Raw genomic sequence first — 14,739 nt, 5'->3', positions numbered from 1 at the left:
TGTTTTCACTACTGTTCATGGGGTATAAAGGAAAAAAACATTTTAAGCACACTACATTTTAACATGTCACTGTAGGTAGGTTCTCAGTCATCCAGGCGATAGGAATTATGCTGTGTGTATATAATGAGCAGGAAATTGGACTAAAGGTAAAGTGTGCATGATTACACCATGATGACAACACATGTACATTTATTGGCTTAGCTGTGGTGAACATCTGATAAAAGGGGCCGTCAAGAGTGGTAGATTCAATGCAACATCTGCCCCTATTACTGTGTTCAGGTTACACTGTTCTGAGTTTTGTGCGCAGACTCTTGGATTTAAGGGTATAAAAACTGGGCTGCTCCACAGGCTGCCCTTGCCTGTTGCAGAGAGACTGATTCTAGACTTTGGGTTTTGATTTTCAGTTTAAATTCAGTTGCTTGTTGTCTTCATGCAGTTCACTTTTTGGAGGGGTCAAGACTAACTGTGAACTTTCCAATGCAGGCCTAGCATGTCTGGTCTTCACTTGGTGAAAAAAGGACGTGAACACAGAAAGATGGATCTGCACAGGGACTTTACCGTGGCCTCTCCTGCAGAGTTTGTCACAAGATTCGGTGGCAGCCGTGTCATAGAAAAAGTAAGAACGAAACCCTTCTTGAATTTCTAATTTATCTACATTTTTTTGAGCGGTATTTATGTTGGGTCCTCTTACAGGTGCTGATCGCTAATAATGGCATCGCTGCAGTCAAATGTATGCGCTCTATCCGCCGCTGGTCCTATGAAATGTTTCGCAATGAGAGGACCATCCGCTTTGTTGTCATGGTAACCCCTGAAGACTTAAAAGCTAATGCAGGTAATTGTTATCAGTCATCGCCTAAAACGTATGTGATGAACCAGTAGAAATGCTTTTCTCACTGCGAGTATGTTCTGAGCCTTGCTGCCTGTTTCCCTGCAGAATACATTAAAATGGCCGACCACTATGTGCCTGTACCCGGTGGCACCAACAATAACAACTATGCCAACGTGGAGCTGATAGTTGACATTGCAAAAAGGATTCAAGTGGAGGTGCTGCTCACCGTTTATTTAAACAGCGGTTCTTTTTAGCACGGGCCCACCTGCTGTATTCAGTTGTTACTTTCTCTGCCTGTAAATAAACTACAGTCTGTTTCTGTGCACATTGCTCTTTACAGGCTGTCTGGGCTGGTTGGGGTCATGCATCTGAAAATCCCAAACTGCCTGAGCTCCTGAGTAAAGCGGGCATTTCATTTTTGGGTAAAAGAGCAGTTTCTTTTATTTTATTACTTTCATTTAGTTAGAAAGCTTTGTGCTGCTTCTCATGATAAATTGACCTCTGCTGTTTCTCTCAGGGCCATCCAGTAAAGCCATGTGGGCTTTGGGGGATAAAGTGGCTTCTTCCATTGTGGCCCAGAGTGCCGACATTCCCACACTACCGTGGAGTGGATCAGGTGATGCTTTTCCTCTCTGCACTAACTCCGCCATAAACAAAGCAGCTCTAAGCAGGTGTGAGAGAGTTATCACTGTGCTCTATGCAGTCCTGTGAAAGCTATGTACACCTTTACTGCTTCAATAGGAATTAAGAGGGTAAATAGTAGCCGGGTGCTGCTAATTGAATGTGCTCAATTAACTGCTCATCAGCAGATATGAACATCTTTACAAAAGCAGAAGTTCAGCAACACAATGCTGAGGAGTAAAGAGATCAGCAATGATCTCAGAGAAGCGATTGTTGTTGCCCATAAATCTGAGAGTGGTTATAAATCAGTTTTCACACAAGTTAAAGTCCATCATTTTACAGTGATTAATCATAAGTAGAAAACATTCAAAACATTGTTCAATTTTCCCTGGAGTAGACTGAAATTTGATTGCGCACCAGATTAAGATGTGGTTACACAAACTCCACAGGCCTCAGTTGGCATGTTAAATGTTAAAGTTCTTGACAGTGGAAGTAGAAAAAGACTGAACAGGCATGGCCTGCCTGAAAGAGTTACCAGGAAAAAGCCTCTCCCCTGTGGAAAAAAAACAAAACAAAACGTGGCAGCACGGCATAGGTTTGCAGAGTTGCTACCGAACAAACGAAATGTCCTTCGGACAGACAAGACCAAAGTGGAGATGTTTGACCCTGATGCAGCGCGTTGTGATTGGTGAAATCCAAACACAGCATATCAGCATAAACACCTAATAACAACTGTAAAGCACAGTGGTGGACAGACCTGTGCACATTGTAGTCACTCAGTCTGTCATGAAGTACTTTGTATACCAGAGTCAAAGTCCAGACCTTATCCTGACTGATATACTGTGGCGGGTCCTTAAAGGAAAAATGTGAACGAATGCCCACAAACCTCGAAGAACTAATTGTTAAAAAACCCCCAAAAACAGTGGGCCGCATGACTGTTACATGCATTAAACTTGTAATGTGCTGTTTTGCACATGGCGTAGACTCTATTATGTCGTACATACTCAGTTGGGACCACTTTGTTCTTACCTAGCGTGTGCTTGTGCTCCAGATCTGAGACTGGACTGGGCTGAAGAGGACCAAAGAGAGGGCAATGTCATCAATGTTCCTCCAGAGGTCTACAAACAGGGCTGTGTTCACGATGTCGACGAGGGGATAGCAGTAAGTATAGTAACAAATCAACAATATTAATATCTACAAATTAATTTGTTTTAATTGAAATCTTTAGTACATACTTTCAGTTATAAGTTGTGTCTGGTGCGTATTTTTCTTTTCTCTTCAGGAAGCTGAGAAAATTGGTTATCCGGTTGTAATCAAGGCCTCTGAGGGTGGAGGTGGAAAGGGTATTCGGAAAGTTGAGTGCTCTGATGATTTCCCAGGTTTCTTTAGACAGGTTTGTGCAGTTACGTTTTACAAACTAATGTCTAATTTACCCAGTTTCTTTTAATTTTCTTAGCAGCCAGGATGTCCACACTCAGTTGTTAATTTGCATGGTCATAAAATAAAATGGCACAGTACTCAGTTTGATAGACTTCCAGATTACAGCTCTATACTATATAAACTGTGATTGGATAGGCTGTGATTGTCGAGGAACAAGAAGACTTTACACTTCATGTGTTATTCTGAGTGCAGGTCCAGACGGAGGTGCCCGGCTCACCCATCTTCATCATGCAGCTGGCTCAGCATGCGAGACACCTGGAGGTCCAGATTCTGGGGGACATGTATGGAAATGCCATCTCTCTTTTTGGACGAGACTGCTCCATCCAGAGGAGGCACCAGAAGATCATCGAAGAGGCTCCTGCCACCATAGCTCCCGCTTCAACATTAGAGCAAATGGAGCGGGTAAGTTTATGTCCTTGTATTCTAATGCTAACACCCTAACGTCTGCTCTTAGAGACATATTGTCTCCTCATTATTTGCTTTGTGGCCTAGTGTGCTGTGCGACTGGCCAAGATCGTAGGCTATGTGAGCGCAGGTACTGTGGAATATCTCTACTCTGAAGATGGAAGTTTCCATTTTCTGGAGCTGAATCCTCGCCTGCAGGTGGAACATCCTTGTACAGAGATGATCGCAGATGTAAACTTGCCAGCTGCTCAACTTCAGGTAAACCTCGGTTAGGAGGCTCAGACACATAATTATACCCAAGGAACAAAATTAGAAATTTGTTCTTATTGATCCTACAGATGCTGATCAGATTCTCCCATCTAAATATTTGCTTAATCTCTCACAGATTGCGATGGGCATCCCACTTCACAGAATTAAGGACATACGTGTGCTTTATGGAGAAAGTCCCTGGGGTGACACCATTATTAACTTTGAGTCTCCAGATTGCGTCCCTCGTCCGAGAGGCCACGTCATAGCTGCACGGATCACCAGTGAGAACCCAGATGAGGTGGACTTCAGCTTCATTAACCAGGAAACATGACACTGTTATGTACTGTTCATGTTTTTTAAACCACTGATTCACACTCACTCACTCACAGGGGTTCAAGCCCAGTTCGGGCACCGTGCAGGAGCTGAACTTCCGCAGCAGTAAGAACGTCTGGGGTTATTTCAGTGTGGGCGCGACTGGTGGCCTACACGAATTTGCAGATTCCCAGTTTGGACACTGTTTTTCATGGGGCGAGAACCGTGAAGAAGCCATTTCGTAAGCTCCTTTATTTTATTTTAATTGTATTTTTCCTATTATCAGCTACTTGTAGGCTGTGCGGCAAAGAGTACCGTTTTACCTGATTCCAGATAAAGCGGTACTCTGTTAGAAGATGCAGCATGCCTTTGCCAGCAGTACAGTTGTCTTAAATTTGTCAGCCTTAATTGGTGTTAGATTGTTAGTGTATGTATTTGGGTTTTCTGTATTTTCCAGAAACATGGTGGTGGCTATGAAAGAGCTGTCCATCAGAGGTGACTTTCGGACGACGGTCGAATACCTCATTAAATTACTTGAAACCGAAAGCTTCAGAAACAATGACATTGATACCGGATGGCTGGATCATCTCATTGCAGAGAAAGTGCAGGTAAGAGACTGAAGACAGATATGGACCATTGAACTTGTGTATAATTCCTTTAATTCACAAAGCCACGTGTTCTTTCTGCAGGCAGAGAGACCAAATACCCTGCTTGGTGTTGTCTGTGGAGCTTTGCTTGTTGCAGATGCTATCTTCAGAAAGAGCATGTCTGACTATCTACATTCCCTGGAAAGGTCAGTAGGCACTTGTCGTTAATGTTTCACTGCAGCGCTCTTCTCGTGTCTTTATGCAATTGACTCTTATAAACATTATCTGCTACATCTGTAGAGGTCAGGTACTGCCTGCAAACAGTCTGCTCAACTCTGTCAATGTGGACCTAATATATGAAGGAGTCAAATTCTGTCTGAAGGTATCTGTTTTGTTCCTTTCCTGTTTTGTTTTGTTTTTTTTAAATTCAGCCTCTTACCTTTTTTAATGAATAGATTATCACTGCTGTTTCCTGCAGGTGGCTCGCCAGTCCCCAACAACGTATGTCGTTATTATGAATGGCTCGCACATCGAAATAGACGTCCACCGTTTGAACGATGGCGGCCTCCTGCTGTGCTACAATGGCAGCAGCCATATAACCTACATGAAGGAAGAAGTAGACAGGCAAGGCTACCACTGCGGGGTTTTTTTTTTTTTTTTTTTTTTTTTTTTTTTTCCCAGTTTGGTTATTTACTTCTGGTTTAACTGATTACTCATTACCGGTACGATTTTAACCTTTCAGGTTTCGCATCACCGTTGGCAACAAGACCTGTGTTTTTGAGAAGGAGAATGACCCCACGGTCCTACGCTCTCCCTCTGCTGGCAAACTGCTGCAATACATGGTTGAGGATGGAGATCATATTTTTGCAGGGGAAACTTATGCAGAGATTGAGGTAACAGAATATACGGTGGATAGGATTTTGTGACTTATGCCATTTGTGCCGGTTCGTTTTGCTTACTTGTCCTTATTATTCAGGTGATGAAGATGGTGATGACGTTGACTGCGCAGCAGTCTGGCTGTATCCACTTTGTCAAGCGACCGGGAGCGGTTCTGGAGCTTGGCTGTGTGGTGGCACGTATGGATCTGGATGATCCCAGCAGTATACACAGGGTGGGTTGTTCCAGAGCACATCAAAATCTTCATTTCAAATTTTTTGCAAAAATTTCTAGCAATACTTTGGTGTCCTGTTTACATATTTGGTCTGTATCTATTCATTTTATTTTCTTTTACTTCAGTGTAAGTTCTTCCTGTTATTGAAATTGCTGTGAAAACTTCCTCTCATTTTCTTTCCTCTTCCTTCACAGGTGGAACTCAACACAGCGGTGCTACCGCCTCAGCAGCCACTTCCCATGGCTGGGGAGAAGCTTCACCAGGTGTTCCACAGTGTTCTTGAAAACCTGGTTAATGTCATGGATGGGTACTGCCTTGAAGAACCCTACTTTAGCACCAAGGTATATATCAGCCCTTCTGCCACTGCAGATTTCTCATTACAAGACAAAAGCGTTTTATTGACGTATATGAGCATGTTTGCATGTAAACCTACAGCTGAAAGAGTGGGTTGCTACCCTGATGAAGACTCTAAGGGACCCCTCACTGCCGCTTTTGGAACTTCAAGAGATCATGACCAGCGTGGCTGGCCGTATTCCACCTACTGTTGAGAAAGAGATCCGCAAAGTCATGGCTCAGTACGCGAGCAACATCACCTCCGTCCTCTGCCAGTTCCCCAGTCAAAGGGTAAAATGCTATGCAAAGGCTGCTTGTGAGCTTTTTAAATAAATCGCTTTTACCAGTGTGATAAGATGACGTTTGGCTTATCTGATTCCAGATTGCAAACATTTTAGACAGCCATGCAGCAACCTTGCAGAGGAAAGCTGACCGAGAGGTTTTCTTCATGAACACTCAGAGCATTGTACAGCTGGTGCAGAGGTCTGTTGTTTTTTTTTTTTTTTTTTTTTTTTTTTTTTTTTTTTTTTTTCTCTCCATTTGGTCAGATGCATATTGTGTAGTGGTGGTAGTAGCAGTAATATCTTTGAATTATGTTACCGTTGTAATTGTTGACACATCTGAATTTTTTTCTGTTCAGATATCGGAGTGGAATCCGTGGCTACATGAAATCTGTGGTTCTCGATCTGTTGAAGCGCTACCTGCAGGTAGAGATGCAGTTTCAGCAAGGTAACATCAGCACCCCTTCAGGTTTTATGTCACCTCTTCTTTATTGCAATTGCAGCTCAGTTATGATGGAAATGCTTTTATTTATTTATTTTTGGTCCTTAACAGCTCACTATGATAAGTGTGTCATCAACCTGAGAGAGAAGCACAAACCTGACATGAGTCCTGTGCTCGACTACATCTTCTCTCATGCTCAAGTATCCAAGAAGAACGTCCTGGTCACAAGACTCATTGTAAGGCTCTCATAGTTTTTCACTGACGCAAACCTGATAACCGTTCATCCTGCACAAAGTCACGTGGACGGACAGTGATGAAGGTTTGTCTTTAACTTTGTATAGGATCAGTTGTGTGGACGGGATCCCACTCTGGCAGATGAGCTCATGGCTATTTTGAATGAACTCACACAGCTTAGCAAGATGGAGAACTCAAAGGTAGCCTTGCGAGCTAGACAGGTAAGAGAGCTTGCATTGAGTTTTGCTATTTATTTTTAGTATAGTAAACCTTCTAGAGAGAGAGAAGCAAAAACTGTAGGAATGTCCAAATCAACATTCTGTCTCATTCTTAAAAAGAAGGTCTGCACTGACCAGCCCAGCAACACCAAAAGGCCTGAAAGACCACAGGAGACAAATAAATTGGATGGTGACAGAATTTTTTTCTGTGGTTAAGAAAATAATGTCTCAAAAAAACCCCTCAAGAACAACAAGGTGCAAACCGCTGGTTACACTCAGGAACACGAAGGCCAGATTGGAATTGGCCAGAAAAGATCTGACAGATGCTGCACCTTTGTGGCAGAAAATTCTTTGAACAGATGAAACCAGAATGAACTTGTACCAGGAAAAATATGGAGGAGGATCCAAAGCATTATCTGTAAACATGGTGGAGACAAAGCTATGGCATGGGCATGTATGGCTTCCAGTAGAACTGGGTATCTAGTGTTTATTGATGATGTGACTGCTGATAGACACGGCAGGATGAATTCTGAAGTGTACAGGCCTGTACTCTCTGCAAACTGGTAATGATCCAAAGCGTACTGCAAACACAACCCAAGAGTTTGTCAAAGGCAAATAAATGGGATATTCTTCCGAAGAAGAAAAAAGTTTTGTTTTCCTTCCCCCCCCCCCCCCCCCCCCCCCCAGAAATCTTTCATTGGCCAAGTCTGTCACCTGATCTCAACCCAACAAAGCAGCTTTTCAGTTATTAAGCTGAAGGTGTCTGTGGTATAAGCCTGGCAGAGCATTTTAAGGGAGGAAGCAAAGCCTTTTGTGATGTTCATGAGTTCTAGACTTTCAGGCAGCCACTGACTTCTAAGGATTTTCATCCAAGGATTAAAAACAGTTCTTATATATAAAATTATGTTAGTTTGTCCAGTTATGTTGAGCCTCTGAAAATGGTGGACTGTGCATAAAAACTACTATAATTAGTAGTAAACCCATAGAATTAAAGATGAAAGTCGTCACTTCGATCGTGTCAAGATTTTTTGATTTGAAATCCACTGTGGTGATTGACAGAAGCAAAGCTACAGGATTCTGTCTTTGTCCAACAAATTACAGATCTAAAGCAGATGCATGATTATTCAAACTTCAACAAAACATATGCAGTTAAAGTTATTTTATTTGACTATGTTGTTATAGTATTTGCAAATATCTCATAGGTCCTGATTGCTTCTCATTTACCATCATATGAACTGAGACACAACCAGGTGGAGTCCATCTTCCTGTCAGCCATTGATATGTATGGTCACCAGTTCTGTCCAGAGAATTTGAAGGTTGGCTTTGTGTTTTGTATTTTAAAAAAACGTCTTTGTTACATCACTTTAGAGCAGCACATTTATACCGTGAATGATAAATATATTTTTTTATTTGCCATAGAAACTCATTCTCTCTGAAACCTCAATTTTTGACGTTTTGCCCAACTTCTTCTATCACTCCAATCAAGTTGTATGCATGGCTGCTTTGGAGGTATGGTTAGTGCATTCACACAGACATGTTCTGTCTTATGCGTTTTTATTAAATGGTCATTCTGTTGTTCTGTCTTGACTTTCAGGTGTACGTCCGCAGAGGTTACATCGCCTATGAGCTAAACAGCATCCAGCATCACCAGCTGCAGGATGGAACATGCGCTGTAGACTTTCAGTTTATGTTGCCATCATCACATCCAAACAGGTGACACTTTTACTTCACACCGAGCCACGGATGAATCAAATGATATTCTCTCATTTCTGAGTCACGAATGAGTCACTACCACCTCCAAATTTGACCACATATTTCCTCTTTGTAGCATCCGAGGCTGTAAGCTTTCTCTTTCTCTGTGGAGATCGTTCACTTGTATTGATGGGGATTCTTTAAAGAGACTTTTCGTATGAAATCCAGGCCTTAAAAACATAATTTAGGTGTCCTCTGTACAATGGTGGCCTGATCGATTACCGGTAATCCAGAAAAGAAATGTTCACCTGTCCCCATGGGGTACAGGTGCAGTGCCACCCTGGTGCTGTGAAGTAACATATGGCTAACCCTGAATGCAGTTTTGCCATACTTGACTTTGATGTGAATGTGCTTAGTCTCTTTAAAATTGCTTCAGTCTAATCATATTACCAGACGTAGTAGACATACAGTTTGATCATGCACTGCTAATATTCACCTGTTAATCATCTTATTTCAGAGGGAGCAGCCCTACTCTGAACAGGTAGAGTAAAGCTCCTCCCAACCAAACCACCGTATCCTCTGTTTGTCTCACAGCAATGCATGCTGGATGCATCATGTTGCTTTTTCCTTCTGCCCAGATACATTTGCTTAAGGACTGATTTGTCCTTTTAAATTCACTTTTATGCTGAACTGGGCAATCTGATTTTTTTTTTTTTTTTTTTTTTTTTTTTTTTTCCTGCTTCTTTTAACATGTAAAGCATAGCTGGGCTTTTTAAGAGGCACATTTTCAGCTTTTTTTTTTTTTTTCATGTTCCTCCTAAAAACCTCAGGCCTGAAATTACATTAGTTGTTACCTAATGGCCAGCCTGCATTCTCCAACCTTTAATTTGCAAATCTAAAACCCGATATAGTAACAGTTGCTCTGGATTACAACAGCTCATAATCCCTTTCAGCTCACTTCCTGGTGGGGAATCAGCTTTGAACTGAGCCGGACTTGAGTCATGCATCTACTGACATCACTTGGACTTTAGCTGATGACTTGACTTGGCGATCCTCCCTGTACTCTGAGATAAAAATACATTACTTAGCTAATCAGCCAGACAGCAGATAATCGGGCCACGTAAGCAGAAGACAAAGGTGCATGCACATAGGCACATAATAAAATTCAGGCAGTAAAACATTTTGGTAATCAGAATTACAATGTCTATATTCCATAATTTAAATGACCGAGTATTGTGCAAAAGTCTTGAGCCACCCCTTGTTTTGTCATATTTTGTTTCCAAGGAGCCAGACTTCATTTTATTGTGCTTTTTTTTTTTTTTTTTTTTTTTTTTTTTTTTTTTTCCTTTTCCAAAGTGGTCTTGGTCAACAGTTATTCTGGCTTTCTGGAGGACTTTCAAAGTTTTTCTTTGAAATTGGCGGCTTTTTCACTTATTTTCAGTTCAATCCTAATATCTGATTATTTTCAAAGGTGATTGCCAAAGGAGCTATTAGCTGAAAACTCGGCATATCTTGCCATGCTATGCAGTGTGTCCTTAAAAAGAAAAGAGGAAACTGGAAAAAGAAGTTTCAGGCCTTAAAATAACAAACAAAAACCCTACAGCTGGTTAAGTCTTTGTCAGGAAAAAAAAATCCACCCAAGACTGTCAAAGACTGACTGTAAAGGATACATTCTTAGGAAAGGGGAACAGGGAGAAAAGGCTGATGTTCGCTAAATTACACGAGAACTGGACTGAATATCAGCAGCAACAGATCTTTATTTTTGAGTGATGGACCCATATTTGACATTTTTGCTTCAAATCATCATCAATGTGTACAGAGGAAGTCAGGAGAGAGGAACAGTGAGTGTATACAGCCCTCTGTGGGTGGAGGCGCAGTTGTGATTTAGGGCTATATTTCCATCAGTGGTGTTTGGAATCGTGTCAAAATAGTCCTACTTGCATGACAAGGATCCCAAACACACTGTCAGTGCAGTAAAAGCAGACCTGGATTAAAAAAAACCCACAGTGGAGCACTATCAGTAACGGATTGGCCTCCCAGGAACCCAGACCTCAACATAATTGAAGCAATGCGGGGTCATCTTCACAGAGAACAGAACAAAAGGTAGCCAACATCCAAAGAAGAGCTTTGAATGTCCTTTAAGAAGCCTGGAGAACTATTCCTGTAGACTAAATAAAGATATTAGAAGAAAGTTGCCTGAGAGAGTTCAGACAGTGTTGATGAATAAAGGTGGTCTCACCTTTACTTTCAAGCTTGTCAGAATCGTGCAAACTCAGTTTTTGCCTTATATACTGTTTTTCCACGTATGTTTGCACGTTTCAGCAAAATATGAAGAAATGAGTGGCAGTTTAAGACTTCATCACTGTACAAAATCTGATACTAACAGGTTCTGTCAGTTGTGTATATATAACCTGTTACCCACCCTTACTGGACGACTGAGAACTTTATGCTTAGGACTTTAAGCTGCCTCTGCTATCACCTGTATGTAATTCCAATATGATCTGATGGTGGTGACACTCTGTAATTTGTTTTTAAATAGACAAGACGAGTTATCCACTCTTGCTTTAATTGCTCTCTTTATGAATTTTTGGGCATCTTGTTCGTTGTCACCTCATTGTCCAGTGGTTTTGACTTATTTTTAAATGTGTTTTTTTTTTTTTTTTTAGGGTTCCTGTGCCAGTCAGTGGATCAGGCCAATTTAAATTGAGAAGGCAGGGCAGTGAGCTCCTCCTGGATGGAGCCTTGTCTCCACCGTGCCAGCGAATGGGGGCCATGGTGGCTTTCCAGTGTTTTGATGACTTCAAAAGGTCTTTTTTTTTTTTTTTTTTTTTTTTTTTTTTTTTAAATTTGATGAATTATCTCAAAGTGAAATTAATCAAATGTTAATGTCTTTCTTTTGGTTTTGCAGGAATTTTGATGAAGTTCTTTCCAGTTTTGCCGAGCCACTTATGGAGAATACTCCTTTCTCTGAGTCCTGCTCCAGCTTCTACGATGAGGAGCACTTCAAGGTGAGCGGCTGTGACTGTATAAGGAGGACGGGGCTTAACAATAATTAGACTGTTTTAATCTATATGTGCACGCTCTGATTTCTCTTTTATCTCCTGCAGAGTGCCAGGGAGAACCCAATCCACATCATTAATGTGTCCATAAAAACAGCAGACACAGAAGATGACGATGCCTTGGTCCGAGCCTTTACTGCCTTTGGACAGTCAAAGGTTACCAACCAAATCTAAAATAAAGCATTCTTCTTTTAAATAGCAGATCACAGTTTTCCTTTTTTTTTAATTTTTAGTGATTTTGACTTTTTATTTTATTTTATTTTTTTACAGAAAGCTATTCTCTTCGAGTATGGAATAAGGAGAATCACCTTTCTGATTGTACAGAAGGTAATTGTGTATCTTATGTGCAATGCATCATGATCATAGATGGCTTTAATTTCATTCACATATCACTTTTCATAAAAATCAAGATTTGGGGGGGTACTTACCTTGACTAAATCCTATTGTTTGTGTTTTTCCATTTTCATTTCATTTTCCATTTGGAAAGTCCTTGCAGGCTACTTTTACTTTGAAAGGCTGCAGTCTAATTATTGTTTTAAATTTTCATTTAAACAGAGAGAATTCCCCAAGTTCTTCACATTCAGAGCTAGAGACGGGGTAAGTGTTTTTAAACAACCTGCATTTTCAGAGCTGACATGTCATTTCTAAGGAAACAATGACTGAATCTGTGTTTCCCTTCAGTTTCAGGAAGATCGTATTTACCGGAATCTGGAGCCAGCTTTGGCCTTTCAGCTGGAGCTCAACCGAATGAGGAACTTTGACCTGACAGCTGTTCCCTGCGCCAACCACAAGATGCACCTCTACCTGGGAGCTGCCCGTGTTCAGGAGGGTGCTGAAGTTACGGACTACCGCTTCTTCATCCGAGCAATTATCCGCCACTCAGATCTCATTACAAAGGTAAGTAAACAGAACAAATTTTGACTTTTGTTTTATATGTCCAACAAGATGAGAAATGTGCTTGTAGCATGTGTTATTTTGCTGTTTGAAAAAGATTTTTGCACTCAAAGAACTTAAAGCCACTACATGTTTATTAATAACCAGGAAGCTTCATTTGAATACCTCCAAAATGAGGGAGAACGTCTGCTGTTGGAAGCCATGGATGAGTTGGAGGTGGCCTTCAGTAACACCAGTGTTCGCACAGACTGCAATCACATCTTCCTCAACTTCGTCCCCACTGTTATCATGGACCTATCTAAAGTCAGTGTTCTGCAATCTCTATTGCAGTACATCTTCACAATAAGTTATTAAGACAAAAATATGCATAAAGTTCTCGAGATTATAGTATATTTTATTTTGGTGAATAAATTGTGCTATGACTTTTTTTTTAATATGCACTACATAATATTAGTGTTTTATCAGTCTTTCAGGTATGATTCTTTTTCATAAATGTTTTACTGCTTTTAATATTTTACTACTTGTTTGTTACTAATATTTTGTTGTATCAGTAGTCCACATTCACAGATTCGATACCTAAACCGTGACCTGTAAAGCCTTCAGACTTCACATGTAACATGCTTGCTTGTCCTGATCTTTGATTTATCAGATCGAGGAGTCTGTCCGCTCCATGGTGATGCGATATGGCAGTCGCCTTTGGAAGCTGCGCGTCCTTCAGGCAGAGCTGAAGATCAACATCCGCCTTACACCGACTGGGAATGCCATTCCCATCCGCCTGTTCCTTACTAATGAATCTGGCTATTATTTGGATATCAGCTTGTATAAAGAAGTCACTGACCGAAGTTCTGGACAGGTGAGGACAGTGTGTTTAGCTTTTTTTTTTTTTTTTTTTTTTTTTTTTTTAAAAACCACCAGGCGTTCATATTTTATTTTTCACGGTCATACAAATGTAAAAAATCAACTTGCCAATTTTCCCTTCTCAGATCATGTTTCAGTCATATGGGGATAAGCAGGGCCCCTTGCACGGGATGTTAATCAACACCCCCTATGTGACAAAAGACCTGTTGCAGGCCAAACGCTTCCAGGCTCAAACTCTGGGTACTACATATGTCTATGATTTCCCTGAGATGTTCAGACAGGTACTGTTAGCTCACTGATTTACTTATTTCAGTCTTTGATGTTCTGATGTTGTCTAAGCTCACTGCGAAACTCTTCTCGTAGGCGTTATTGAAGCTTTGGGGTCCAGGGGACAAATGCCCAAAGGATGTGCTGATGTGCACTGAGCTCGTCCTGGACCCTCAAGGCCGACTGGCGCAGATGAACCGCCTGCCTGGAGACAACGATGTAGGATTTTTTTTTTTTTGTTTTGTTTGTTTGGTTTTAAAGATCATTTTCGTCAAAGGATGTTTCTTTAGTGATGCTTTTACCGATTATAATGATTCTCCTCCAGGTGGGAATGGTTGCTTTCAGGATGAAAATGAAAACTCCGGAGTACCCAGAGGGCCGAGACATTATTGTCATCTGTAATGACATCACTCACATGATTGGCTCATTCGGCCCTCAAGAGGACGAGCTGTTTGTCAGAGCCTCGGAGCTGGCTCGCACAGAAGGCATCCCCCGAATTTACCTTTCAGCCAACAGTGGGGCGCGCATTGGCCTCGCTGAAGAAGTCAAGCACATGTTCCACGTGGCCTGGATTGACCCCGCTGACCCCTACAAGGTCTCTACACGTGTTCACTTTGTGAAAGCAGATGAAATAACCACTGATTATTGCAACTCTTATTTTACATTTATAGTGGGTTGTTGTTGTGTGTGTTTTTTTTTGTTTTTTTTTTTTTTTTGTTTTTTTTTTTCCTGCAGGGTTTCAAATACCTTTATCTGACACCTCAGGACTACACCCGTATCAGCGCCACCAATTCTGTTCACTGTCAGCATGTAGAAGAAGGTGGAGAGTCCAGGTACGATCTGTGCTCAAAGGAAGTTGCAAAGTATTTGACATCCTTTACTTTTTGGATGCTTGTAAAGTATTTTA

General features: G+C 41.3%; 1 protein-coding gene across 8 annotated transcripts in view; it reads left to right on the top strand.

The window, feature by feature from the left end:
• The window catches only part of acacb (acetyl-CoA carboxylase beta), a 30,532-nt gene that overhangs the window by 10,772 nt on the left and 5,021 nt on the right, over positions 1-14,739 (top strand). For 5 of the 8 annotated variants that reach the window (XM_040019018.1, XM_040019020.1, XM_040019025.1 and 2 more), the window contains 39 exons: positions 484-616; positions 694-832; positions 935-1,044; positions 1,170-1,251; positions 1,347-1,445; positions 2,502-2,611; positions 2,733-2,843; positions 3,083-3,292; positions 3,383-3,553; positions 3,681-3,842; positions 3,934-4,097; positions 4,314-4,464; positions 4,546-4,649; positions 4,744-4,825; positions 4,922-5,067; positions 5,186-5,336; positions 5,420-5,554; positions 5,749-5,895; positions 5,990-6,178; positions 6,270-6,370; positions 6,528-6,616; positions 6,722-6,846; positions 6,952-7,065; positions 8,265-8,378; positions 8,482-8,571; positions 8,657-8,775; positions 9,272-9,295; positions 11,421-11,561; positions 11,663-11,762; positions 11,862-11,969; positions 12,084-12,140; positions 12,369-12,410; positions 12,495-12,710; positions 12,855-13,010; positions 13,357-13,560; positions 13,691-13,846; positions 13,929-14,051; positions 14,158-14,427; positions 14,568-14,665. In XM_040019018.1, coding sequence (XP_039874952.1) covers positions 484-616; positions 694-832; positions 935-1,044; positions 1,170-1,251; positions 1,347-1,445; positions 2,502-2,611; positions 2,733-2,843; positions 3,083-3,292; positions 3,383-3,553; positions 3,681-3,842; positions 3,934-4,097; positions 4,314-4,464; positions 4,546-4,649; positions 4,744-4,825; positions 4,922-5,067; positions 5,186-5,336; positions 5,420-5,554; positions 5,749-5,895; positions 5,990-6,178; positions 6,270-6,370; positions 6,528-6,616; positions 6,722-6,846; positions 6,952-7,065; positions 8,265-8,378; positions 8,482-8,571; positions 8,657-8,775; positions 9,272-9,295; positions 11,421-11,561; positions 11,663-11,762; positions 11,862-11,969; positions 12,084-12,140; positions 12,369-12,410; positions 12,495-12,710; positions 12,855-13,010; positions 13,357-13,560; positions 13,691-13,846; positions 13,929-14,051; positions 14,158-14,427; positions 14,568-14,665 — 5,043 coding nt within the window. The remainder of the gene's footprint in view (positions 1-483; positions 617-693; positions 833-934; positions 1,045-1,169; positions 1,252-1,346; positions 1,446-2,501; positions 2,612-2,732; positions 2,844-3,082; positions 3,293-3,382; positions 3,554-3,680; positions 3,843-3,933; positions 4,098-4,313; positions 4,465-4,545; positions 4,650-4,743; positions 4,826-4,921; positions 5,068-5,185; positions 5,337-5,419; positions 5,555-5,748; positions 5,896-5,989; positions 6,179-6,269; positions 6,371-6,527; positions 6,617-6,721; positions 6,847-6,951; positions 7,066-8,264; positions 8,379-8,481; positions 8,572-8,656; positions 8,776-9,271; positions 9,296-11,420; positions 11,562-11,662; positions 11,763-11,861; positions 11,970-12,083; positions 12,141-12,368; positions 12,411-12,494; positions 12,711-12,854; positions 13,011-13,356; positions 13,561-13,690; positions 13,847-13,928; positions 14,052-14,157; positions 14,428-14,567; positions 14,666-14,739) is intronic. The other 3 variants (XM_040019021.1, XM_040019019.1, XM_040019026.1) reach the window with 2 other exon arrangements.

This window comes from Simochromis diagramma, unplaced genomic scaffold, assembly GCF_900408965.1.
Source record: "Simochromis diagramma unplaced genomic scaffold, fSimDia1.1 OVJJ01000822.1, whole genome shotgun sequence".
NCBI classification, from domain to species: domain Eukaryota; kingdom Metazoa; phylum Chordata; class Actinopteri; order Cichliformes; family Cichlidae; genus Simochromis; species Simochromis diagramma.
Note: the sequence above shows the minus strand (reverse complement) of the source record. Positions and strands in the feature narration are given on the sequence as shown.